This window comes from Gymnoscopelus braueri, assembly GCF_963280865.1.
Source record: "Gymnoscopelus braueri genome assembly, chromosome: 2".
NCBI lineage: Eukaryota > Metazoa > Chordata > Actinopteri > Myctophiformes > Myctophidae > Gymnoscopelus > Gymnoscopelus braueri.
Window position 1 is genome coordinate 45866764 of NC_137604.1, and position 26481 is coordinate 45893244.

General features: G+C 45.5%; 1 protein-coding gene across 3 annotated transcripts in view; it reads right to left on the reverse strand.

The window, feature by feature from the left end:
• Nucleotides 1-26481, reverse strand: part of fat1a (FAT atypical cadherin 1a) — a 113484-nt gene that overhangs the window by 21565 nt on the left and 65438 nt on the right. For all 3 annotated transcript variants that reach the window (XM_080419612.1, XM_080419613.1, XM_080419611.1), the window contains exons 8-15: nucleotides 20637-20912; nucleotides 19530-19740; nucleotides 14330-18385; nucleotides 13459-13655; nucleotides 12511-12664; nucleotides 10063-10296; nucleotides 4212-4601; nucleotides 3206-3420 (exon numbers count right to left, since the gene is read on the reverse strand). In XM_080419612.1, the coding sequence (XP_080275738.1) occupies nucleotides 3206-3420; nucleotides 4212-4601; nucleotides 10063-10296; nucleotides 12511-12664; nucleotides 13459-13655; nucleotides 14330-18385; nucleotides 19530-19740; nucleotides 20637-20912 (5733 nt within the window). The remainder of the gene's footprint in view (nucleotides 1-3205; nucleotides 3421-4211; nucleotides 4602-10062; nucleotides 10297-12510; nucleotides 12665-13458; nucleotides 13656-14329; nucleotides 18386-19529; nucleotides 19741-20636; nucleotides 20913-26481) is intronic.

Here is a 26481-nt window from a genome sequence, read left to right on the forward strand (position 1 = left end):
AAATAGCAGATCTACAAGCTCATAACGTGTCTCGTCGCAACGCTATTTTCACTATATTTGAAACAGGGCTTAAGTGGTTAATTCATAATGTACTTTTTCCCTTTTCCCCTTACTAGAAACAGTCAAAAGTACAATATTTGTCTTTGAAATGTCAGAAGTATCCAAAAAATACAAATACTCAAGTAAAGTACAGTACTCAAGTAATGGTACTTATAAGTCACACGTGACTTGCATGATTTGTGAGATAGGCAAAAGGAAACGTGCCAATCTCAGTAGCAACCAACTGTAGTTACTTTCCATCACTGCTTACTTGCCAGCCAAACAGACACATATAAACATTTAACTGCACACACATGCACACCTTGGCCGCTAGGCCCGGCACACTGGACGGGTAAGCCCCGGGGAAATCACCAGACAGCAGAGATTTACTCGTAGGAGACAATGACAGGTATTAAAATCTAATTTTCTGCCGGATAATTTATATTCAGAGCGATTAGACGCGCTGCTGATAAATGGCCATAAGGGAAAGTGCATGTGTGTATTCTCTGTGTGTGTGTGTGTGTGTGTGTGTGTGTGTGTGTGTGTGTGTGTGTGTGTGTGTGTGTGTGTGTGTGTGTGTGTATGTGTGTGAGGAGGCAGGAAGCCAGGGGGCCAGAGGAGGAGAGGAGACAAGGTGAGGATGGAGCTCGCAGGAGGAGAGGACTAATCCCTCCTTATCCAGGATGAGGGTTCAACCATTTCATCTGAATTATTTAATTAAACAGCCTGCATGTGATTATGCGTACGTGTGGCTATGAGTGTGTGTGTGTGTGTGTGAGTGTGAGTGTGAGTGTGTGTGTGTGTGTGTGTGTGTGTACAGTATGTGTGGCTATGAGTGTGTGTGTGTGGCTATAAGTGTGTGTGTCTTTGTGTCTGTGTGGCTATGAGCGTGCGTCCTTTATTTCGTGGTGCCGTGTTTTCCACTTTGGTGGTATTTGAACCTGGCTATAATCGTGTGTTTGCGCATATGGAGCATGGGTGTCGACATGTGTGTGTGTTTCTATGTGTAAATGAGTGCACTGTATGTCCATGTGTATGTTTTTGGATGCTTGTATGCGTGCATAATGTTTCCATCTCTGTTTGCACACATACATGTGCCCGTGTGTGTGTGTGTGTGTGTGTGTGTGTGTGTGTGTGTGTGTGTGTGTGTGTGTGTGTGTGTGTGTGTGTGTGTGTGTGTGTGTGTGTGTGTCTGTCTGATAAGACTCATGCACAGCGCTGCATGAAGTATGTCACTCCTAATTTGGCTGTGCCAGCAGGTGGAAACTTGTCACAGGCACTGATTGGCATGTGTGTGTGTGTGTGTGTGTGTGTGCGTGCGTGCGTGTGTGTGTGTGTGCGTGTGCGTGCGTGTGTGTGTCGATAAGGCAGAGGAGAGCATGTAGAAATGGATAATGACTAAGAGACAGTAAGTGGTATTTCAGAACGCTGCGCTTTTTGTACCGCCATACAGACGTCAAAGTATAAATTGGAGTTAAAGTGGTTTTGTCACGTTGCAAACCTTTGGTCTGAAATAGGCTTAAATAGAACAGTTTACATTTTAGAGACATTTAGCAGACACGACACTCCAGAGCGACAAAAATGAAACAGTGCTCACGGAGTCACTTCTAAAGCTGTATTAGACCTATTAGGCCTTATGCCTAGTCTACGTGTACTTCATAGCAATAGCAAAGTGCATAGAGTGATATGTAGAGACTATGTATATTGCACTGGTTCTCAAAGTGGGGTCCACATACAAGTCTGTAACTCCAAGAGTGTGTAAATGCACTATCTGGGGTTCCATTGCATAACAAATTGGGGGTCCTTGAAATTAAAAAGGTTGAGAACCGCTGGTTTTCACACAGTTGTGAGGTCCTGTTATGTTCTGATATGAGGTCCACGTTCTGATGGCTGATGCCATCAGAACATATTCCAGTGCATTTACTGTACTGTACTTTATGTGTTAAGTGATTCTGATTTTTCTTTAAAAAAAGAAAAGAAACAATATAGATGTTTCAATGCCTATGTTGGAGCTGATTTAGCTGATTAGCTATTTATAACAGTAAAGTAAGCTACCATACTTAAAACGTAGGAACATTGTGTTCCTAGAAACATCACACCAGTGCCACCTGAGCTACTTTAGAAGAGACAATGGAACATCTCACTGTGAACACATTCTCCTACAGCTAATGAAGTAATTCAGATTCTGATTATCACCATGACAACCACCACGCAGGGAAACCAGCTCCTCCTACACAGTCACTGAACCAGCCCCCCCCCCCCCCCCCCCCCAATGGGATCTCTCATTGCAAATCATTTGTGATAAGAATGTCAAAATTCTAAATGCTATACGATGTGATTCACATTTTAACTATACATGAATATGGTAATGGTAAAATATGGTAATTATGAAGGCTAACACTGGGGCTTTGATATTTCACATAAGAAGATCGTTCATTTACTATCGGTTTCACCGGCCTTCACTTAAATCTGTCCGTTTCCATTCATTGCAGGTACCCAGAGAGCCCATAAAGAGCAACGGGGTGCTTAGATGGCACCAAAAGAGAAGTACCATTAAACAAAACATTTATATGCATTATCCATAGGCCTGTCACAATTATTACATCATCGTCTAATCGCAATTATTTGAGATAATCACTTTGTGACGCGCCGTAAACTTGTAGATCAGCTATTTCTGCTATTTTACATGACTTTCACATACCGGTACTATTTTACAAAATTATCAAATATGTCAATAATTTCTTTTTCATATTTAAGTTATATCGTCATATCTGCCCTGTGCAATTTTTGATTGATACGTTTGTATTCCTATGTCCCAATGGTCAATGCCAAACACACAATTAACCCATTAAGACCTGGAACGCATCTGTGTCACTTTAGATTTCTTTGGCTATTCAAAAATAGCAGATCTACAAGCTCATAGCGCGGCACCGAGTGCCGCGCTATGAGCTTGTAGATCTGCTATTTTTGAAAAATCTTGAAACAATTTTTTTTATTTTTTTTTTTCAAAAAACTGTTAGGATTTAGAAAACATTTTTAAGAATCGCCTCAGGTCTTAATGGGTTAAATCGTTAATCGCAATTATTTGAGTGACAATTAATCGTCAACTTAAATTAGTAGCCCTAATTATCCATGAAATGGTTTTCCATTCTCTAAAATCGCTCACCATCAGCACGGTCTTTCCCGGTTCGGCGTCTTCGCCGACCACGGCGGTGTAGGTGGTCTGGCTGAACACGGGGCTGTTGTCGTTGACGTCCGTCACGTTGATGTTGATGGCGGCCATGTCGCTGAGCGGAGGAGAGCCGCCGTCGGTGGCCTCCACGGTCAGGTAGTACTCGTGGGACGCCTCGTAGTCCAGCGGCTCGATGACAAAGATGTCACCTGTGGGGAACGAGGGACGTATAGGGAGAGAGAGAGGGGGGAGGCAGGCACAGAAGAAGAGATGGTGAGTTTGACCGTCCTGTACCACTGTCTCCAAGAAGGAGCGAAGAGGACCCTAGTTCAGGCCATTGCACGCAGGCAGCATGCAGAGATGGATAATGACTAAGAGACAGTATAAGTGGTATTTCAGAACGCTGTGCTTTTTGTACAAACGTCAAAGTATAAATTGGAGTTAAGGCGGTTTCGTCACGTCGCAAACATTTGGTCTGAAATAGGCTTAAATAGAACAGTTTATATTTTAGACATTTAGCAGACACGACACTCCAGAGCGATAAAAATGGAACAGTGCAGTGAGTCACTTCTAAAGCAGTATTAGACCTATATATAATATATATAACATTTAAAAATATAAAATAAAACCAGCCCATATCCACACGATCTTCGCAATTGCGTCAAATACCAAACAGACATACAGAGATATAGTTTTAACTGATTGATTGAGCGGGTCCAATAACGCCACTTGCTCTTTCTCAGATTTAGCTAAATTAAGGTGGCAAACTCTCACACCAAAAGAGATGTGTTTTTTTCAACATCAGACAAACAAAAAACCAAAAAAATAACACCACTAATTTAGAGTGCAACGGTGTGAGAGAGATAGAGAAATATTAATAGAGAAACGGTTTCAATCAGCAGTGAGTGAGTTGTAACTACTGAATTTGTCTGTGCATATGTATCGTTGAAATAGTCCCAGAGTTCTTACAACAGCAGGAGAACTAAACTCTCATACATACCGGTGTGTGTGTCCACACTGAACCTCCCGTGTTCGTTGCCACTGATGATGCTGTAGGCGATCTCCCCGTTGGCCTCCGTGTCTCGGCTGGCCGCCTGCACGCGCAGCACCTGCGACCCCGCGGCCACGTCCTCGGACACGGTGGCGGCGTACTCGCGGTGCTCGAACACGGGCGGGTTGTCGTTGATGTCCAGGACGGACACCGTCACCTGGCAGGCGGAGGAGAGGCGGCGGGGCGAGCCGCGGTCGGTCGCGCGCGCCCTCAGCTCGTACACGGCCTGCACCTCGCGGTCCAGCGGGCGCTCCAGGCTCACCACGCCGCTGTGCTCGTTCACCGAGAAGTAGCCGTCGGCCGAGTCGTCCAGGGAATAAAAGATGTCACCGTTTAGACCTATAGGGCAGATGGATAGAAGACAGGAAACATGTGTTAGGACGGTGGATCATTTTTGCACATGCTAAGACCCTTTACCGCCAGGTTTAAAGTTTGTGTGATGTTTTGTCACTTCCTACTTGGCATCAGTGTTGATTTTGACAGCAAATTTTGATTTAGTTTTAGTCATTGTCTTTTGAATAAAATTCCATTTAGTTTTAGTCATATTTTAATCATCTGGAATGTCTAGCTTTAGTGGACTAAATATCATAAGATTGTAGTCGACTAAATTGTGTTATGACGGTGCATTGATGGCGTCGTAATGGCTGATTTTACACTTGGTTGCATGCTGAAAATAGCCGATCTACAAGCTCACAACGCGTCGCAGCGCGACGTGTTGTGAGCTTGTAGATCGGCTATTTTCAGAGCGCAACACCCGAGCGCAACCAAACATAAAATGTCTTTTAGTTCTACTGGATCTCTATCTCCACTAGTCCCTCACTAACATCTTAGTCTAGTTTTTATTTGTTGACGAAATTGTCAATATATTTAGTCTTAGTTTCAGTCATCATAGCTTAGTTAGTGTGGTTGCCCGAATGGGCAACCAGACTATTGTTATAGAGAAACTTTATTTCTAGATAAACTTTATTTCGGGCTGCATCTCCTCCCACAGTTTATTTTTCCCAATTTAGTGCCATATGTCAAAATGACCGGCTTCACCGGGAATCGTGCACTTGTATTTTGCTAAGAGATTGGTTAAATAGTTTAATTTATATTGATTTATTAGTGCATTAAATTTCCCCATCCGCTTCAATGAAAAAGTGAAAAAACTCAAATTCAAGTATTTTTTTCTCAGAAACCGTAAGAGCTAGAGTTACCAGATTTGGAGGGGAGGTTCATCATTTAGTCCAAAATTATTGAAAAAATTATTACACTAATCGGCCACATGGTGGCGCTATAACAGCCCCTTTTACGTTTTGGCCTATAACTCTTGAACCGTAGGTCGTAAAATAAAATTTTCCTTTTCCCTAGATTCCTTGGGTCATGACGCAACTCCCCATATAGGCCACGCCCATTTGCGTCAGGATAGATTTTCCGCCATTTTGAATTTTCTTCAAAACACACTTTTAGCTCCTCCTCCCATATATTTTGTCCAAATTTCACAAAAATCGGTACACATGATCTCTGGACCCATGCGATAATCTGGAGTGAAACAGAATTTTGATAGTCCATAACGTTCGTCCGTAAATGGCTTCCAAAGTTAGCGGGAGGGGCCCGTTTTACAAAAAAACCCACAAATCACGAACGAAACGTCCAGTCAATCACAAATTTGAATCACATGTCAAGGGTGGTTTACTCAACAAATCCCCAAAAGCATTTTCACTTTGATCCATAGGGGGCGCCACAACTGCGCAAAATGTAACCGTTTGATGCAAAAACATGATTTTTGGGGGGATCACTCCTCTCAAAATGAAAAGCAGGTGATCTCAGGAGTTACAGGACGATGTCATTGGCCCGCTATATTTGTGGGAGGGGCCTATTTATTTAGTGGGAGGGGCCTATTTCTTAAAATCAAAACGCCATGTATCACGAACGCAGGATCCAATCAGCACCAAATTCGAATGGCACGTCGCGCGGCCTCCGACGGTATTCCTCCCAGCGTATTCCTCGAGTCCCGGCGGCAGCGACCCGCGACTCGCGTCGGCGCAACCACACTCTGCAATTGCCCTGAATTGCGACGCGTCTAGTTTTTATTTAGTTTTCATCAGTGAAAAAAGGTAGTCGACGAACATTTTTCGTCATAGTTTTAGTCGACGAAAACAACACTGCTTGGCATCCCTATTTTGGCCATGTCATTATAGGCGGACATTTGATCAAAATTAAGGAATAACATTTTTAGAATTTCCAAAAAATAGCAGATCTACATGCTCACAACCATGATGCATTGTGAGCTTGTAAATCGGCTATAATATTCGCTTTTAGTTAGTGGATAAAGAGACCCCCGGATCCCAGAGTTTGCAGTCATTTTGCCGATTAGGAGCATCCATTTTCTGGAGTCTTCCCATAAACAAGAGGGTGGAAAACATCTCAACCATGCCGTCCTCATAACTCATCTCCGCCCACTAGCACACGCCGGTACCCAACAACGAGACAAAGACGGATCGCAATAATAATCGTAATGCCTTTACTGCAGGTGGCCCCCTGTTTGGAAAATGCCATTATATTCCCATTTGTCAGGTAAGTGTCCCCCTCCCTCTGCGATTCTCATTATGGCATTAGAGAGGGCTGCTTGTGGGAGGCCCCTTTGTGCTCCTTCCCAGCCCCGCTCTCATATCAGGCCACATTAAACCCAGACAATTGCTAAATGGCGGTTAAGTGAATTGAACAGGATCTCGCATTTGCAGAATTTCACTCCTGCCATCGACCATTTAAAATGTTACAATGTCTCGAATCCAATTGACCAGCCCACAGCTGGAGACGGGGGGACAAATTAACTTGACGCCACGATGCAAACGTGTCCTATCTTGAAGACTGAAGACCTAATACCAGCCTAATGTGGGTGTATCAACAGCACACCGACTCATCACACCCTTCAGAGCCTTGCAGATAAGCTTTTTTTTTGTTTCCAAACTGCAGTGGTAAAAATATACCTTGTGTAGGATCCTCCACACAAGAAGCAAAACTTTGACATAGACAACGAGGAGATCAAAGATGGATTAAAAGAGAGAAGGAACGTAACCTCGCACAGCACCAGTGTTGATTTTGTCGACTAAAACTATGATGAAAAATGTTTTTCACTGACAAAAACTAAATAAAAACGTAATAAAAACTAAGCTATGATGACTAAAACTAAGACTAAATATATTGACAATTTCGTCAACAAATAAAAACTAGACTAAAATGTCAGGGAGGGACTAGTGGAGAAGAGATCCAGTAGAACTAAAAGACGAGTCATTTTATGTTTGGTTGCGCTCAGGTGTTGCGCTTTGAAAATAGCAGATCTACAAGCTCACAACGCGTCGCGCTGCGACACGTTGTGAGCTTGTAGATCGGCTATTTTCAGCATGCAACCAAGTATAAAATCAGCCATTACGACACAGCCAAAATACATTTTAGTCGACTAAATCAACTGTGGATTTAGTCGACTATAATGTTATGATATTTCGTACTAAAAGTAAAGCATTTCAGATGACTAAAATATGACTAAAACTAAATGGAATTGTATTCAAAAGACTATGACTAAAACTAAATCAAAATTTCCTGTCAAAATCAACACTGCTCAGATACTGAGGTGGTGCAACGGACAGGGGGCAATTAAGTGTCAAACAACTTCCAGCCAAATGGACGACAGAGGCCTACTGTGCAAGAACAGCCGGATGCCAGGATCCACATAGAAATATGTCCAGTCAAATACTGACACACACACCGAGATGAATAGAGAATGATGAGCTTCTACCGCTGGACAAAAGGTTAATTATGTTCACTGTGTGACAATCAGCTGGAAAGCGAGCTGAATGATGGGTCAGTGCGGTCTGGGTTCCGGAAAGGCTATTTCACTCACTAGAAAGACCTGTGTGTGTGTGTGTGTGTGTGTGTGTGTGTGTGTGTGTGTGTGTGTGTGTGTGTGTGTGTGTGTGTGTGCGCGAGAGCGCACTTGTGTGTGTGTGTGTGTGACAGAGAGAGAGAGAGAGAGTGACAGACAGAGAGAGAGAGAGAGAGAGAGCGAGAGAGAGAGAGAGAGACAGAGAGACAGAGAGACAGAGAGACAGAGAGACAGAGAGAGAGAGAGAGAGAGAGAGGCATAGTATGAAAGCCCTCACTCCTCAACTCTCTTACTCTGGCCCCGCCCCCCTGTTTTTCCTCATCCCTGATGCTCCCAAATGGCAGGTGAGTTTTAACATCATCACACCAGCCTCTTTACCTTTCCCTTACCACCGCAAAAATCTCACTCTTACAGTATAGAGACCAAATTCTAACAAACCGTTCATTCTGTCAAGCTGTCAGTTCAAGCTGCAGTGCGGGACAGAGAGAGAGAGAGACAGAGAGAGAGACAGAGAGAGAGACAGAGAGAGAGAGAGAGAGAGAGAGAGACACACACACAGAGGGTTCCTGCCACAGTGAGTATAGGGCTGACACTGTTCTCCAAGCTAGAACGCCCTGCCCCGCATTCATTTGGAACAGCAAGTTCCAAGATAAAGGCTTGAAAAGTTTCAACAACTGCCACCAATTGAATGTTGCAAGGTCCTCCACCTTTCCCATTAGCCAGTTTTTCAGAGGTTTGTTATTTCATGGCATTTTGCTCTCTTTTTTCAGGTTATGTCTGCTGAGAGTCGTGTGGCTTTTTTTCTGCTAGGGGTGAGGAGAAAATTGCCATCAGCGCAGTTAGAATTCAGCACTTGAGGAGAAAAGAATTTCATTAGAGAGTAATGGAGCTTTTAATTTGAAGGGTTGATCATTCATGAAATTCCACATTTGTTATCCCCTGCCTCCTGCAGCAGAGTGCAAAGGGAGTGTAAAAAAGGAAAGGGTAATAAACTCCCCGTTTTTTCCCAAGTCTGAACTGTGACAAGTATACCTACCAAACAACACGACCAAACACTTTCCCTTTCCTTACTATTGGCCTTGTTCCAGTCCAGGAAAATGTGTATCTACTGTATAATCTATGGAAAAGTGCTTTAAGAACACTTTGTTACTACGCAATGGAAATTGGACTTAGATTGTGTTGAGGGACAGCACTGCGTATTGCATCAGAATCAATTTTTAAGGAATCACGTTTTTGACACATTTCTCCTATAGACGAAGGGGCAGTGTTGATTTTGACAGCAAATGTCGATTCAGTTTTAGTCATAGTCTATACTAATCAAATTCCATTTAGTTTTAGTCATATATTAGTCATCTGAAATGTTTTACTGTTAGTCTAGTTTTAGTCGACTAAATATCATAAGATTATAGTTGACTAAATCTACAGTTGAATTAGTCGACTAACTAAAATGTATTTTGGCGGTGCCTTGATGGCGTCGTAATGGCAGATTTTACACTTGGTTGCATGCTGAAAATAGCCGATCTACAAGCTTGCGTTGTGAGCTTGTAGATCTGCTATTTTCAGAGCGCAACACCCGAGCGCAACCAAACATAAAATGACTCGTCTTTTAGTTCTACTGGATCTCTTCTCCACTAGTCCCTCCGTAACATTTTAGTCTAGTTTTTATTTGTTGACGAAATTGTCAATATATTTAGTCATAGTTTTAGTCGGCATAGCTTAGTTTTTATTTCGTTTTCGTCAGTGAAAAAAGGTAGTCGACACATTTTTCGTCAAGGTTTTAGTCAACGAAATCAACACTACGAAGGGGGCGCATCCAGGAGCACACAGTAAAATCAAATTAGCACACCACATTTTGCTGTCCACGTCAGACAGTAAGGGAACCGAAACGGCACAAGGTTGAAGAGGAATGGTGCGTTGTGTGTTGTTGACCTTCCTCACCTGTGTCGACGTCGGTCGCCAGCAGCTTGGCCACGAGCGTGCCGATCTCTGTGTTCTCGAACACGGTGACGGTGTAGGGGTCGGAGGAGAACTGCGGCGCGTTGTCGTTGACGTCCTCCACCGCGATGTGGACGTTGGCCTCACAGTGGCGCCCGCCTCCGTCCACCGCTCGCACCCTGAACCTGTACTCCTCCTTCTCCTCACGGTCCAAAGGCCGCAGGGTCTTTAGCTCGCCTGGAGGAGGAATCAGACGATGATGAGTCATGTGCGTGCGTGCGCACACACACACAAATGACACATATAACTAGATGCATACACACGCACGTATGCGCACGCACGCACGCACACACACACACACACACACACACACACACACACACACACACACACACACACACACACACACACACACACACACACACACACACACACACACACACACACACACACACACACACACACACACACACACACACACACACACACACACACACACGCACGTAGGATAACATCTCCCACATGCTCCATGCTCTTTTGCACGACATACACCAGCCAGGCAAACTAAATTAATAACCAGTGTGTAAATGACTGCACACCTCCATTACTAAAACAGCATGTGTCTAATGCCATGTCGAAGGTGCGTATACATTTGCTTGTGATTGCATGTGTGCCAGAGAGCGAGAGAGAGGCCTCCGATGCTGCAGAGCTTCCTAAAACTCCCTTGCCTACTTGCCAAGGAGTAAAAAAACACATCCAAGTCAACTAATGGCTTTCAGAAGAGGAGAGGAGAGGAGGAGAGAGAGAGGGAGGATGAATAAGTAATGGAGGGAAGGGAAGAGAGGATAGATCTCAGAGGGGGGGCGGAGAGTGAGTGAGAGAGAGAGAGAGAGGGAGGAATGTGCTGAAGAACCTGGCAGTTGAGAGCATTTCGGAAGCGTCCTGGAGATGAGAGGCAGCCAACGTTCGCCGTGGCCTCAGCGGAACACCTACGCTGCCCCTCAAGAGGTCCTCGCACGCTGCTAATCCTGTTTGTCGGCACGGAACAAAACATACCGCCTCCCCCGCTCGCTCCCAGACCGCTACTGTAAGCTGGCGCTGCTGTGAGGGACCTCAATATGGAGGCTGGCTGAGAGACAGCTGGATGGCGTCTTCGTCACCATGGCATCTTCCCTCCGGATCAGGGCAGCGAGGGCAGTGCAATGCGCCTGGACTTGGCCGTTACAAAATGAGGCCTTTGTGCTGTAGCAGTGCGGTACAGCAGTTCCTTTCTCTGTCCCGATTTGGTTGCCAGCATAGGTTTTGTTTTTTTTGCCATTCACCATGTTTTGATGTCCTGTTGTTTACTTTCATGTTGGGTTTGATGCTGATTAACTGGCATTGGGTTTTTAACTGACATCCCTTGGCGGATTTTTACATTTAACAAAAAAAAGGAGAAAAAAAAGATTTAACAGATGGTTGTAGTGTCTCGTTCCAGGGGCTCCCCAATGTAATTTACTTCCAGGCCAGGACTATATTGGCCATAAATTCAGTACGAGTGAGCAACTCTGCTTTATTTTACGGCCGCTGTAGCTCTCTCTAGCTAACTCCTGCAGGAACACTCTTGGCAGGTTTGAAAATAAATAATAAACAAAACATAATGCCAACTCGGTGCAAGTAAAAGTCTCTCTCTCTTTCCTCCTCCAGAGTTGATGTCGATGCATACTGAACACAGACACACACACACACAGACTAGGCAAACTAGGAAAGTACACACACCAACATTTTGGAAGGGAGGGGAGTGGGAGATTACAGAGTCAAGTGGGCAGAATTCATGCCTGCTGACATGTCCTGCTGAGGATTAGGGTTTTGTTGGTGCACGGCTTTGAGGTGGAAGCTGTTGAAAGATGCCAACAGGATTTCACGAGACAATTCGCCCCGAAACCATTCGTCTCCATCATTCAAGTCTTTGCCGAGCTAAAACAATCGAACACGTATGTGACGGGTGTGTGTGCGTCTTGCCTGTTATGACACGCTAGTTATTCAATAGCGCAAACCAGAGTCATTGATATAGAAAGAATTGCATCAGTGAGGGGTCAGAAACCTCGTGTCGTTTTCTCTGAGCACACTGAAACTAATTCCAAATGAAATCTAAGTTGGTGTGGCAATAAATGATTGAATGTTTGAACACATTATGATGTAAAATATGCAGTGGACGGAGATGACAACTCTTTGTATCTAAATAGCTCTGACGCCGGTGTCCTTGAACAAGACTAAAAATAATCTACACACAAATTGCAAAAGTTTGTCAAATAAACATGAATGGACACGGACTGTCAGATAACCCCACCGCACACACACACACACCTCTAAACAGTCAAATCCAGAGTGTTCATTTAACTCCCAAGAGTGGTAAAAATGGACCCATAAGGGTACTGCAGTACCCCTGCAACAATGCACACACACACACACCTGTGTCATGGTCGATTGAGAACAGCTCCGCGCCATCTCCCAGGAGCTCAAAGGAGATCTGGGAATTGGAGCGGATGTCTGCGTCTGTGGCGGACACCTGTAGGACAAGCCTGCCAGCCGATGAGTCCTCTGGGACGCTCCCGCTGTACAGGGACTGCAGGCGGGGGGAAGGGGGGGGACACAAGGGTACAGTTGAAATGGATGGATGTATTCAGAATGGAAACGCATACAAGACACGGGTAACAAACTGTAGGACTATCAGCGCTCCGCTAAAGTGCACTTAATCATTAATGCAGCGCACAATCCTCTGTCGACCGGTGGCCAGCTCTTTAATCCATTAAGACCGGGAACGCATCTGTGTGTCATTTTTTTATTTCTTTGGCTATTCAAAAATTGCAGATCTACAAGCTCATAGCGCGGCACTCAGGTCTACTATTTATTTTTTTTTATCGTGAAAATGTGTGCAAATCTTTGAATATATATATTTTTTCAAAGCGAACATTTTTAACTCAAATCTCTGCTTCTGGTGATTCGACAAATGTCTTCTTTTTTTTTTTTAACTTATGTTGCTACAGTACATATCAGTGGTTCTCAAACATTTTTCATGTCAAGGACCCCCAGAATTATATGCATTTGTCCGCGGACCCCCCCCATGTCAAAATATTTTGTTCCAGGGACCCCCAGAAGCAAATATTTGAGTTAAAAATGTATATTCAAAGATTTGCACACATTTTCAAGATTTTTCAAAAAATAGCCAAAGAAATACAAAGATTACAAACAGATGCGTTCCCGGTCTCAATGGGTTAAACGTGTAATTTACCTCCTCTGTGACCCAGCGATTCCCCCTCCCATCTCTCTTTAGTATGCCTGCCCTCTCCCTCTGCATCCTTGTAAATGGCAACCACCCCACAGGTGACAAATTTCATGGCCGTGTGCCCTTCTCCTTACCTTCTCGCACACGGGACTGTTGTCGTTGGCGTCCAGCACTTTGACCTCCACGGTGGCCCTGGCGGCGAAGATGCCGTCCGTGGCGGTGATGTTAAGGAGGTAATTGTCCCTCTCCTCGCGGTCCAAGGGCTTCCTGACCGACACCTTCCACTCGTTTTGGACGTGCTCGATGGCAAATTGCCCCAGCGGATCCCCTCCTAGTGTTCAGAGAGAGTCAAAAGGGGAAACGGAAGGCGGCGTTTAGGAATACAAATGAGAAAGGGGGAATGAGCGTAGAATAGAACCTTTAGAACCCAGAACAACAACAACAACACATGCACTGCTTTTAAATAGCGCTCTGTTTGCCAGCTTGTCTGTGTATACTTTTGCAGTAATACTAAGATCAAAAGCTGAGTTTTTCTAGCACTAAGTGTTCTATTACCTAGCAGGTATTAAAAAACTGATGAACCTAAGCACACCTAAAGGGTATAAATGGGTATAATGAATTATTAATTATTTTAAACATTGTACATTTGTAAGAAAATCACAGGCAAGTGTACACAGGCTTATGAGAGAGCTGGCAGATATTACTGCTATTAGGCACCAAAGGAGTTTTTATTCTATTTCCTGGTCAATTTCCAACGGATTTTTCAGATAATTCATCATTTCTGTTTGAGCATTATTTGGATTCAGCCGGGGGAAACATTAGTGGAAGCTTCTCACAGATGAAAGGACCAAAACAAATAGCAGATATTATCATCATATTAAGTGGTCTTAACAGATAATCCCCTTTAAGGCGGCGTTTATCAAATTGTTTCACAAATAAGCAGTGTAGGGTGAACTCTTGGGGCCGTATAACGATGGCTATAATACAAAATAATGAGATGCCCACCTGTGATGAAGTAGCTGACTTGTTTGTTGATATCCTCTGAGTCGGCGTCCGTGGTGCTCAGGATGGCGATGACGCCGCTCGGAGGGTCGTCCTCGCTCACCGTGCCTTTGTAGATCTCGGCGGTAAAGCGAGGCGGGTTGTCGTTCACGTCGGCGACCGTCACCTCCACCGTGGTGCCGGTCACGTGCTGGGTCTTGTCGCCCCGGTCCGTGGCCAGAATGGCGACGGTGTACTTCTCCGTCCTCTCGCGGTCCAGCTCCATCAGGGTGGTCACCCATCCCGTCTCGCTGTTGATGGCGAACAGCTCGGCGATCTCCTGGGAGGTCTGCTGGGGGTCCAGGCTGTAGACCACCTGGCTGTTGGTGCCGGAGTCTCGATCGGTGGCTTTGACCTGAATCACCGACGTGCCGCCGGGGAGGTTCTCCGCCACGACCGCCTCGTAGGGGTCCGACTCGAAGACGGGCTTGTTGTCGTTGAGGTCTTTCACCTGGACGTTGACGTGCGCGGACGCCACGACCTCGTAGTTCTCGTGCTGGGTCTGGGCGAGCAGCGTGAGCTGGTACCACTTTGTGGTCTCGTGGTCGAGGCTTTTCTCTAGCTTCAGGGCCCCGGAGTCTCTGTCCACGACAAACACCTGGTCCTCGTTGCTCTCGGGGGTGTTGCCGTTGACCAGACTGTACACCACGGTCTGCTCGCTCTCTGCTTGGATGACGTCGATCTCTGTGCCGATGGGCAGGTCTTCGGCGATCGTGAAGCGATACTGCGGTTCGGTGAATTTGGGAACCGGTACCTCGGGGCCCACGATTCTAATGTAAACCTGAACAACGGATTGTTTAGCTGGATTGCCTGCATCCTTTGCTCTGACATAGAAAGCATAGAGCTCATTTTCAAGTCCAATAAGGCTCTCTTTAGTAACAATAACCCCAGAGGTAGGATGAATTTCAAAATTTTCCTCTACATTTTCAACATCTGCCTCAATAGTGTATGCGATGTCTGCATTGCTGCCCTCATCCATGTCTGAGGCGGCGATTTTGACCACAGATGTTCCTCGTGGGACGTCCGACGCGATAGTGGCTTTGTACTCGACTGCCCTGAACTGTGGGGCGTTGTCATTGACATCCGTTAGAATTACATTGATAATGCAAAAGCCCACTTTTCCGCCACCATCTTGTGCGATGATACTAATGGGGATGACCTTCTCAACGGCAGTCTCGCGATCAAGACTCTCCAGAGTGAAGATCTCACCGTTTTCGTTGACAGAGAACTTGTCTTTCGCAAAGTCATTAACGATGTGGTATGTTAGCTGCCCATACACGCCTTCGTCATCGTCTGTCGCTTTAGCCTCGGCTACTAACGTACCGATGGGCGAATTCTCCACAAGCTCTACCACGTAGTCCACTTGAGGGAAGGTGGGGCTGTGGAAGTTGGCACCGATGACTGTCACTTTGACGAGCACGGAGCTCCTGAACACGCCGTCTGACACTGACACGTTGAGGTTGTACAAGGGCTGCATGTGCGGCCTGCGGTGGTTGGAGATCACAATGGAGCCGGTGTGTTTGTCCATGGCGAAGTTCTGGTCCTCGTTGCCGGAGACAATGGAGAACTCCAGCTTCTCTGCATCCGAGCTGTCTGCGTCGGACGCCTGGACTTGTGTGACGAAGTGACCACGAGGGGCGAGCTCACTGATGGTAGCCTCGTAAAGGGGCTCCGTGAACACTGGCGCATTGTCATTCAGGTCGGTGACATCCACGGTCATGATGACTTCGGACGAGAGGGCAGGAACCCCTCCGTCTACAACACGAACCCTCAGCTTATGGTGCAGGGTCTCCTCGTGATCAAGCACCTGTGCCGTCGAGATGATCCCTGTGTTGCGGTCAATAATGAAGTCGTCTGAACCCACCAACTGATAGAAGACCTCCTGGTTGTTCCCAGTATCGGAATCTTTGGCGGCTACCTGCAAAACTGAGGTGCCAATAACCGAGGCCTCTGAAATGGTGGCGTTGTACATTTTGGACAGGAAAGCGGGGGGATTATCATTCACGTCTTCCAGGATGATATCGACAAACACTTCATTGTGTGCTCCGGTTAGGGAGTCAGTGGCTCTTACGTTCAGCTTATAGGCCGGGTGGGTCTCGAAGTCCAGAGGCTGGATCACGTGTATAACGCCGGTGTTGAAGTCAATGGAGAACTGTTTAAAGGGGTCACCTTCGGAGATGGTGTACACTATACGAGGGCCTTCAGAGTCATTGGCCTGGACATGAACTACTGGTGTGTGCAACTGGATGTTCTCTGGGATTTCGATACTATAGAACGGCTTCTCAAAGACGGGCGTGGCTTTGTTCACCACGGTTATGGGCACCTCGACTTCAGCAGAGAGCGCTGGATCTCCACCATCTCTGGCCACGATGATCACAACAAAGTCAGTGTTTAGGGACTCTTTCTCAAATTTCTTTTTGAGTGAGATTTCGCCAGAGCGGCTGATCTGGAAGAACTCCTGGTGTTCTTTTAAGTGATAGTGGATGTCTGCATTCAGACCTGCGTCTTTGTCAACGGCTGTGACCTGACGGATAACCTGGCCTTCCTCTGCATCCATTTGGACCAGCGCATGATAGGGTAGATTCACAAACATGGGCGTGTTGTCATTCACGTCCTCCACAATCACCGTGACCAGTACATGAGCGACTTCCGCCGTCCTGTCCTCCCGGGTGACTTCGACAACTATATCAAACGTGTCCTGCACCTCGCGGTCAAACGGGACTCCGGCGGTGGAGAGAACCCCAGAGGTTCGGCTGATTTCAAATCTCCTGTCCGGGTTCAGAATGGTGTAGAACAGGGGCTCGTTGACTTGGTTGCCCACGGCGGCAATAACCGCCAGCGTTTTCTTCTCCGAAGAGTTCTCCGGAACGGAGGCCTTGTAGGACTCTCTGGTGAACTTCATCTTACTCTCTCTGTTCTCCTTGACGTTTATCTTCACCATGGCTGTGTTGGCAAACCTGCCGTCCGAAACGCGGATTTTCAGCTCGTACCTGCTTCTAAGATGGGTGACGTTCTGAATGGTGATCATCCCCGTGGTGGGATCCATTTTTAACTTGTCTCCAATGTTACCCTCTGAGATGGAGAAGAGTAGCTTAGAGTTGGGTCCAGAGTCTGAGTCGGTGGCATTGACTCTGAGGACCTCCACCCCTTTGTAGGTGGGCACTATGACATTGGTTTCATACACCTCTTGGCTAAACAGAGGCGCACAGTCGTTGATGTCGATGACATTGATGGTAACATTGGCGGCCGTCTCGGAAAACAGGCGCGGCATCCCCAGGTCGTGGACCTGCACTGTGAAACGGAAAACACTCCTCTGCTCGTAGTCCAGAGCCGTCGTGGAGCGGATGGCTCCCGTGCTGGAGTCGATGGCAAAGTAGTTGTGAGCGAAAGGCTCCACGATCTGGTACACCAGCATGGCGTTGCGGGCACCGTCGGCGTCAGAGGCGCGGATGACCAGCGGGGTGTTGCTGAGGGTCAAGACGACGCTGTTGACGGGGGCCAGCTCGCTGATCATGCCCGTGTACTCCTTCTGGAGGAAGACCGGGGCGTTGTCGTTCTCGTCTTTGAGATGAACCAGCAGAGTGGCGTTGCTGGACAACCCGGCCATGTTGGTCCCCTGTACAATCAGCCTGTACTCAGGGGTGGTTTCATAGTCCAACGTTCTCTGGGTTACTACCACTCCAGAGTTGGGGTTAATGTCAAACGCATTGTCAGTGTTACCGCCTTTAATTTGATAGAAGATCGACGACTGGCTGACGGCCGTCACCAAGCTCACAAAGCTTCCGGGATGGACCGACTCGCTGACCTCCGCGGACGACTCCTTCTCTGTGAACCTGGGGGCGGCGTTGTCCGAAATGGTGACGGCCATGTGTACGGTGGCTGTGGCCGACAGAGGAGGCGTTCCTTTATCCGACGCTTTGACGATGAGCTCAAACTGGTTGTTGCTGCTTCGGTCCAGCTCTTTGGCCACCGCGATCGTCCCCAGGACCGGGTCTATGGCGAATGAATTGGCAACGTTTCCTGTCGGGCAGATTGGGGGGGAGGGGGGAGAGAAAAATAAATAAATTAAAATGTTATTTTATTTACAATCGCAGTCCGCCTGGATTCATGTGAAACAATTACTAAATGAAACACACCAGCGGCCCATTGACATAAAGCGGTTGTTCCCCAATGGCTGTTTCCTGCGATAACCATTTTGTGTAAAGATTGTGGAAGCTGCAGTTTTCTAAACATAATCAAATGCTTCTTTCCCCTGCAACACTTTAAGCTAAATAATTAGCATTGCTGCAGCTGCATTCTGGGCCAGTCCACCCTAGCGTTAAATCTGACTTGCAGCAAAGGAACTTATAATTCAATTAGCTTTGAGTCATCTCAACTATCTGAAAAATGTATGTCCTCAAACAAAGAGCCCAGCTAATAGTCTCATGTATCTCCCCTCCCATAACACCAGCTTATTGGCAGAGAAAACAATGGTGGGAAATTCTGCAGAGGGTATGTGCCGCACTCCCACGTACTTGGAAATCTCCTCTCTGACAAAGTTCTCTACAGCCTCTCTCTCTACTCCCTCTGAAGTATGCCATTCATGAGCCAGCCCAGTGGGCACCAGAGTTCAAGATGACTCACATACATGTTTTTTTTCCATTCGTCTGCATTGAAAGCACTTTGCTATGAACACTTCCACTCATGGTGCTTTCATGTGGTGTCGGATCTAACAGTCTATGCCAGTTTCAGTTATGTCAGATAATAGCCCTGTAAGTGCTGAGTTATGAGAAGCGATTCGTATGGCAGATATGGCTAATCAATCACCTCCATCAATCTGACAACCATAAAGCATGTGAAGGTAACAACGCATCATCAGACTGCATGCTATAGAACATTGGTTCTCAAAGTGGTGTCCGGGGATATAGCGTCACAATCATTTTAACCACTTTTAACTATATTTTGTAATTGGGCTATTCAAAAATAGCAGATCTACAAGCTCATAGTGCGGCACTCTGTGCCACGCTATGAGCTTGTATATCTGCTATTTCTTTTAATCCCTGGCACAAAATATTATGGAGATGGGGGGGGTCCGCAGCCAAATACATATCATTTTGGGGGTCCTTGACATGAAAAGCTTTGAGAACCACTGCTATAGAAGAAAGTCATGGGGTAGGTAACGTACCTGACTCGATGCTGTAGACGATCTCAGCGTTCTGGCCCTTGTCTTTGTCCAGTGCTCTCACCTGGAGCACGGCCGAGCCTAAAGCGGCCGACTCGAACACACGGCCGGAATACGGAGAACCTATGAACAAGGGAGCGTTGTCGTTGGTATCCACCACGTTGACAATGACTCGCACAAGGTTCCTCTTGACCGGGATGTCCTGGTCACGCACCTGGGTGGGGGGAGCAGATTGAGAATAAAGTGAAGTCAGACTGAGGAAGAAAGACAAAATGTTCAAAATACTGTTTTTGGAAGTGAAGTGAAAGTGATAGGTTTACATCAATTCACAGTGAATCTAAAGAAAGCCAATTGTTCAAAATTTTGAGTTAATGTGCTGTAAATAGCGCATAATAAAACATACAGTGACAGTAGCTAACAGAATTTGATGCATATTTATTGAAATACAAATTCAGACATAATAATTTCCACACGGCTGAAAGCTGTCACTGTCCATCGTATATAGCAACTAATCAAATATCCGAGTCGTCGTTCCACAGACAATTAATTAATCCAATAAGTAGTTTAGTAATGTGGCATGTCAGCGTTTATCATAGCTGCTATTTGAAATGTCACCAAATTTGAATACTTGTCTTTGTTCCATATCTTTATAAGAAGAAAAAACTGCTGGGTAATCACATCAAGCACATTCAAGACATGTGTGTGGGATAACTTGATGAACATTTATCATCATTAAAAAAATAGCAGATATACAAGCTCATAGCGCGGCACTGAGTGCCACCCTATGAGCTTTGAGATCTGCTATTTTTGAAAATCATGAAAATTTGCACAAATCTTTGAATACATAATTTTTAAAGCGAACATTTGTAACTAACATTTTTCCTTCCGGGCGGTCCCTGGAACAAAACATTTTGAGATGGGGGTCCGGGACCAAATACATATAATTTTTGGGTGGTCATTGACATGAAAAGGTTTGAGAACCACTGATATTATAGCAACATATGGTTTTCAGAAAACTGTTAGGATTTAGAAGACATTTGTAGATGCGTTCCCTGATTCCCTGAATGGGTTAATCCATGTGAGTTGCAGCCATATTTGAACGATCCGTACCATGACGGTGAGAGTGTGGCGCCGCATGGTCTCGTGGTCCAGCTTCTCGGAGGTGTACAGGACGCCCGTTCCCGGGTCCAGTCGGAACTTCCTCAGACTGAACGGGTCAGTGCTGCTCAGGAGGGTGAAGGTCATCTTGTTCTTCTCGTCCTGGTCCGTCGCGCTGATCCGCAGGACCTCGCTGTCTGGCGGGGTGTCCTCTGGGATGCTCACCTCGTACCGGGGCTCGGAGAACTGCGGCCGGTGGTTGTTGGTGTCTATGACGCGGATAAGCACCTGTTGGTGGTTAAGAAGAAGAGAGAAAAAGAAAGGGGGTGGGGGGTGATTATTAACGCATTCAATCCTGGATCACATATCGGTGTCATTTTACATTTGAGCTACAACCATTATTTCATACTTTGGCTATTCAAAAATAGCAGATATACAAGCTCGTAGCGCGGCACCGAGTGCCACGCTACGAGCTTGTAGATCTGCTATAAAAAAAAAAATCATGAACATTTTGTGCAAATCTTTGAATATATATATTTTTAAAGCAAACAAAACTCAGATCTTTGCTATTGGGGGGGGTCCCTGGAACAACATATTTTGAGATTGGGGTCCACGGCCAAATACATATAATTATGGGTGGTCCTTGACATGAAAAAGTTGGAGCACCACCTATCAGAAAACTGTTAGGGTTTAAAAGACATTTGTAGAATCGGAACCTCAGGTCTTAATGGGTTAACGAGCAAATTAGCAAAGTCATCAAAACAAAGCCGGGCAAACAATAGAAATGGAGGAGATGTGAGATAACTAATGAGTCATTTGTGCAGGTGAGATGATAAATAGCTCCCCAAGGGGCTCTGGAAAGCATCACACCTCACACAAATGGAACAGGGGGAGAAAAAAAAACAAGAATTCTGATGACAAGCAATTAAGGCAAAGTGAAACTAACACGCAAATTAATCATGTCATCACACATCCTATTTATCCACTAGTATCTTTTCTTCATCATTTAATTAGTATTTTTTCTATCGTTTCCACATAATTACTGGGCATTTCAGCCAAATAATAAGCTGAAGGTTATTCATTTAATTATATCATATTAGCAAGTGCTAAGGTGCTGGACATAGACTAAAGTGATCAGCCTATTTTGTATTTACAGGTATTTCTTTATATATTTCTTTGCTTCTGTTGCATGACAGCCTGGTGGGAAAATTAATTAACACAAGCAGCACCTTTTGAAATGCGTGCTTGTAGCTGTATTTATCACCTGCCCCTGCTACCCTCATCATCTCTGATCAAATGACTTTTTAAAATAATATAATATGAAAATAAACTAACTACCGGTACTATCTTATTTGAAATTACAGCACATTTTTTGTACTTCTAATCCTTTTCACATGCAAAGACATAGATCCTGACACACACACACACACACACACACACGCACACGCACACGCACACGCACACGCACACGCACACGCACACGCACACGCACACGCACACAATGCCGCCCTCTTTCAACCCTGTCGTTCGCCCTCCCCGGTAATGAGCAGTCATGTACGTAGATCTAGTAGAAATCGATGCATATAATGGCAAAAGCAATATTGTAAGCACATGGTCACTTGCCACTGCCAACAAACGAAAGCAAAGAAATCAATGCTGGCTAACCCTGATGCATCCAGATGAATGGAAGGGGAGGCCCGCAGGTGTCTCACTTAGCTAAGTGACATGACAGCTATATCAGCTGCCAGCCATATTATAGGAAATAAATAGGTGTTTTTCAGCAATCAGCCTGAATTCAATTTCTTTCTGCTTTTAGCTGTGCAGTGTATCGCAGTTTTAACCCATTAAGACCGGGAACGCATCTGTGTCATTTTAAGATGTCTTTTTTGGCTATTAAAAAATTGCAGATATACAAGCTCATACGCACCGAGTGACGCGCTATGAGCTTGTAGATCTGCTATTTTTTGAAAATAATCGTTAAAATGTGTGTAAATCTTTGAATATATATATATTTTAAAGGGAACAATTGTAACTCAAATATTTGCTTCTGGGGATTCTACAAATGTCTTCTAAATCCTATCAGTTTTTTTTTTTTTTATGTATTTGGCCGTGGACCCCCATCTCAAAATATTTTGTTCCAGGGACGCCCCCAGAAGTTGTAACAGAGTTAAAAATGTTCACTTTGAAAATATATATATTCAAAGATTTGCAAAAATGTTTAAAAAATAGCTGATCTACAAGCTCATAGCACGGCACTCGGTGCCGCGCTATGAGCTTGTATATCTGCTAGTTTTGAATAGCCAAAGAAATCCAAAGAAAGACACAGATGCGTTCCCGGTCTTAGTAAAGGGTTAAGACGCTGCTGGAAGACGTCTTCAATGCCAGTAGACTGAGACGTGTGACAGCTGTCGGCACTGACAGGAGTTGTCAGCAATGGGAAATGAACACAAGTGCATCAGAAATGGACCAAAACCTAAAGCGCTGTAGTTCAGCATTCAGAAACGTTTGGGTTGTGCAGCACATTGTAGTTTCAGGGTATATGGGTTATAGTCCACATAAGCCTGATTTATCCTTGGTTGTGCATTGCGTCCTGCACAGAAGATGGCAGATCTACATGCTCACAACGTGTCGCAGCATGACGCGTTGTGAGCTTGTAGCTCTGCTATTTTTTTGGTTCATGTATATAAATCAAGCATTGCACATCTGCATTGCAAACTCAACCCACGGCTCAAACCCTTTCATATTCACAAGACAACCTTGTCCCTATATGTCCCCTGAACAAATATTCACCAAAAAAAGAGTAAAGAGAACCATGCCAGGACTGTAGTTTGGGGTATTTTTTCCTTCCCCCCCCCTTGCACCACAACAAAGGACTGGCATGCCCCCACCTCCCTCCTGTAAAACTGTACAAAAAAAAAAAAAGAGAGAGAGAGAGAATTCCACCGGGGGCATGTTTTATCAACACCAGCCACTCGTCTAGTGGACTTCCGAGGGAGGATTATGGGGGAATCTCGCTGGAATGCCACGTCTGTGTCCCAGACCGGCGATGGGGCTTCAACCGTGGCCAAGCCCGGGGAACAAAGGGATCAGGGGAAGATTAGAGGAGCACCTGCATGCCAGACAGCAGGGGGTGATGGTGTCCCGCGTTTCAGAACAGAACAGCCGAGGGGAGAGCCGAGGGACACAGAGAGGCCGAGGTAAAATGGGTTAGTTTGGGGAGAAGGAAGGGAATGGCTCTGTAAAGCTAATTGCAAAAATGGCAAAGGAGTAGCCAAGCCAATACTGCACACACTATACTGAGGGAATAGGATGTTGTAGAGCTTAACCATACACTGCCAAAAGTCACAGCAAAATCCCTACGCTTAAAGTTAAAGAAACACTCAGGAATTTACAGTGCAGCGATGTCTGTAGTAATTGCATTGACCGGGATGGGAGCAGGCAAGAATGTAAACGCTATAGCAGTGGTTATATGGATCTTTAATGGATCAGGGCCCACTTTCCCACGATTTTGTAACCCATTTTTCAGCCCGTGCCAATGCCTAAGCTTGTAACCCTATGGCGCTACTCTCCCTCTGCCAGCCTGGGGAGAGCCCTCGAATAATCAGGGCCCACTTGAAAATCTTATCAAATCAGTGCTATCAAAGCCTGTTTATTTTAAATGATCAATCAATCGTGTTCCGGCTTGGGTCAATGGAACTAACATAGTAAAATTTCAGTTACTGTTTGTCGGTTTTAACCCATTTTTTTCTTTAACCCTTTAAGACCGGGAACGCATCTCTGTCATTTTAGATGTCTTTGGCTATTCAAAAATAGCAGATATACAATTTGTATACATTTGTAAAATATGTTATTCCAAGCAAAGATGCGAGTTAAAAATGTTGTTTAAAAAAATATTATGTATTCAAAGATTTTCACAAATAAATAGCATATCTACAAGCTCGTAGCGCGGCCTTGTATATCTGCTATTTTTGAATATAGCTAAAGTATAAAATAATGGTTAAAGTGGTTCAAATCTAAATTTGACAGATGCTTTCCCGGTCTTAAAAGGGTTAAAGAAAAAGTCTTATAATATCATTAACATCTTTGGTGTTAGCCAATTATTTGGGGAACCACTTGCAATTCCCTCGCTGGCGCTACTTGGGGGGGTTAGTATGTGGAACTAGAGTCTGGTTGAGATGACAACTCTCTGGTTTTCGCCAGCGGCCCCGTGGTGTATCAGAGGTGACGAACCGGTTGTTTTTGTGCTCAGTCGTTGTGTGGAGCGCCGCGGGTAGCCTGGTTCACAGACAAATATAGACTCGATGTGACAGGAGTGATAACGCTGACAATCTGCTGTGTGCTGTGATGTTGGCAATACTGCCGGTCCTCCACAGATGCCACCTAACTGGGAGGGAGGGAGGAGATGGGTGTGCGTGTGTGTGTGTGTGTGTGTGTGTACGTGTGTGTGTGTGTGCGTGTGTGTATAGGACTGCTAGGCTAACAGGCCAGGGTTACAGGGGCTGCCAGCCTGCTCTTATGGAATATGAGTTGGCCGTGTCATGCTTATGCATGTTGAAGAAAAACTAGTATGTTAAAAAAAGACCCTGGGTGCTTCCACTTGTCTGAAGAAATGAGGAACTGTACACCCTTCGGAATGGTGCTATAAGCCAGGTGTGTGTGTGTTGGCGTGGTGTGTGTGTGTTAATAGCATGTGTTTATGTGTGCTTGTCCGTGTGAGTGGTGATCCTAGTGTGTGTGCGTGCGTGCGTGCCTCGCTGGGCTGACATTCTATCTCATTCCAAGCATCTCGTCTCATGTCATGCCAGATGCCATGCTGTGCAGGGCCCCTAGGGGCCTTACAATGCACCTTGCACACACACACAGCAAAAAAATATATATATAAAGATCCCCACATACAAACATACACAGACACACAAATCTCCATGCATACTAGGGCCAGCCAAAGTGTTTCAATCTGGCAAGCGACAGATAACATGTCGTTTGAAAGGAGAGCCATTCACAAGGTAGCATGGCAGGCCCTGATAGCGGAAACGGGATGAAACCTGGTCACCCTGGCACACACGCACACACACACACACACACACACACGCACACACACACACGCACGGTCCAGTGTGTGTACCATGCCGCGGGGGCCTCACCTCTCATTGTAGAAAAGGAGGCTTAGCCAGAGTTCAAAGGAACCCTACAAAACATCATGAACCAGCAGACAAGCTGACTTTGGTCTGTGTGAGAGATATGCAGGGTCTAACAGACAAAGAAGCTGTGCCCCCCAGCGTGTTCTGCTTTAAGCATATTTACATTTTGTGAACCATGTGCTTAAGCTGACCGGATTCCCAAGGGCTCTATGCTAGGCCCCCTCCTGTTTTCACTCTCCGCTAAATCATCTTTGCAGAAAATTGTCAATCTACAAGCTCACAACAAAATATTGCCAAAATGTTCCCCCCAGAATAGGGATGCTAGTGGTAAAAACAAAAAGAAAATCCATAATCCATATACTGTATAATTAGAACGAATGACCATTGCTTTCAATGGACAGGTTGCGCCATCTTGAGAGGTTTTCAATTACTTTCAATGGTGCGACGTCACATTCTCTTTCTACATAGGCCTACCAATGACTTGATAATAGTTGCCCCAAAATAATCTAGACATCGCGGATGTCCTAAAGTGACTCCACACAATGAAAGGGTTTAGTCTTCCTCTGTTAGGTGCCTTTCCTAGCGGAGCACCGTAGTAGTGTGGGATGATGAGGACTGACATGTGACAGATGGAGATACTGATGGGAGAAAACTGCCAGGGGGGTAGAGAGACCACAACAGACTGGGAGAGAGCTACAAGAGAGAGAGCTACGAGAGAG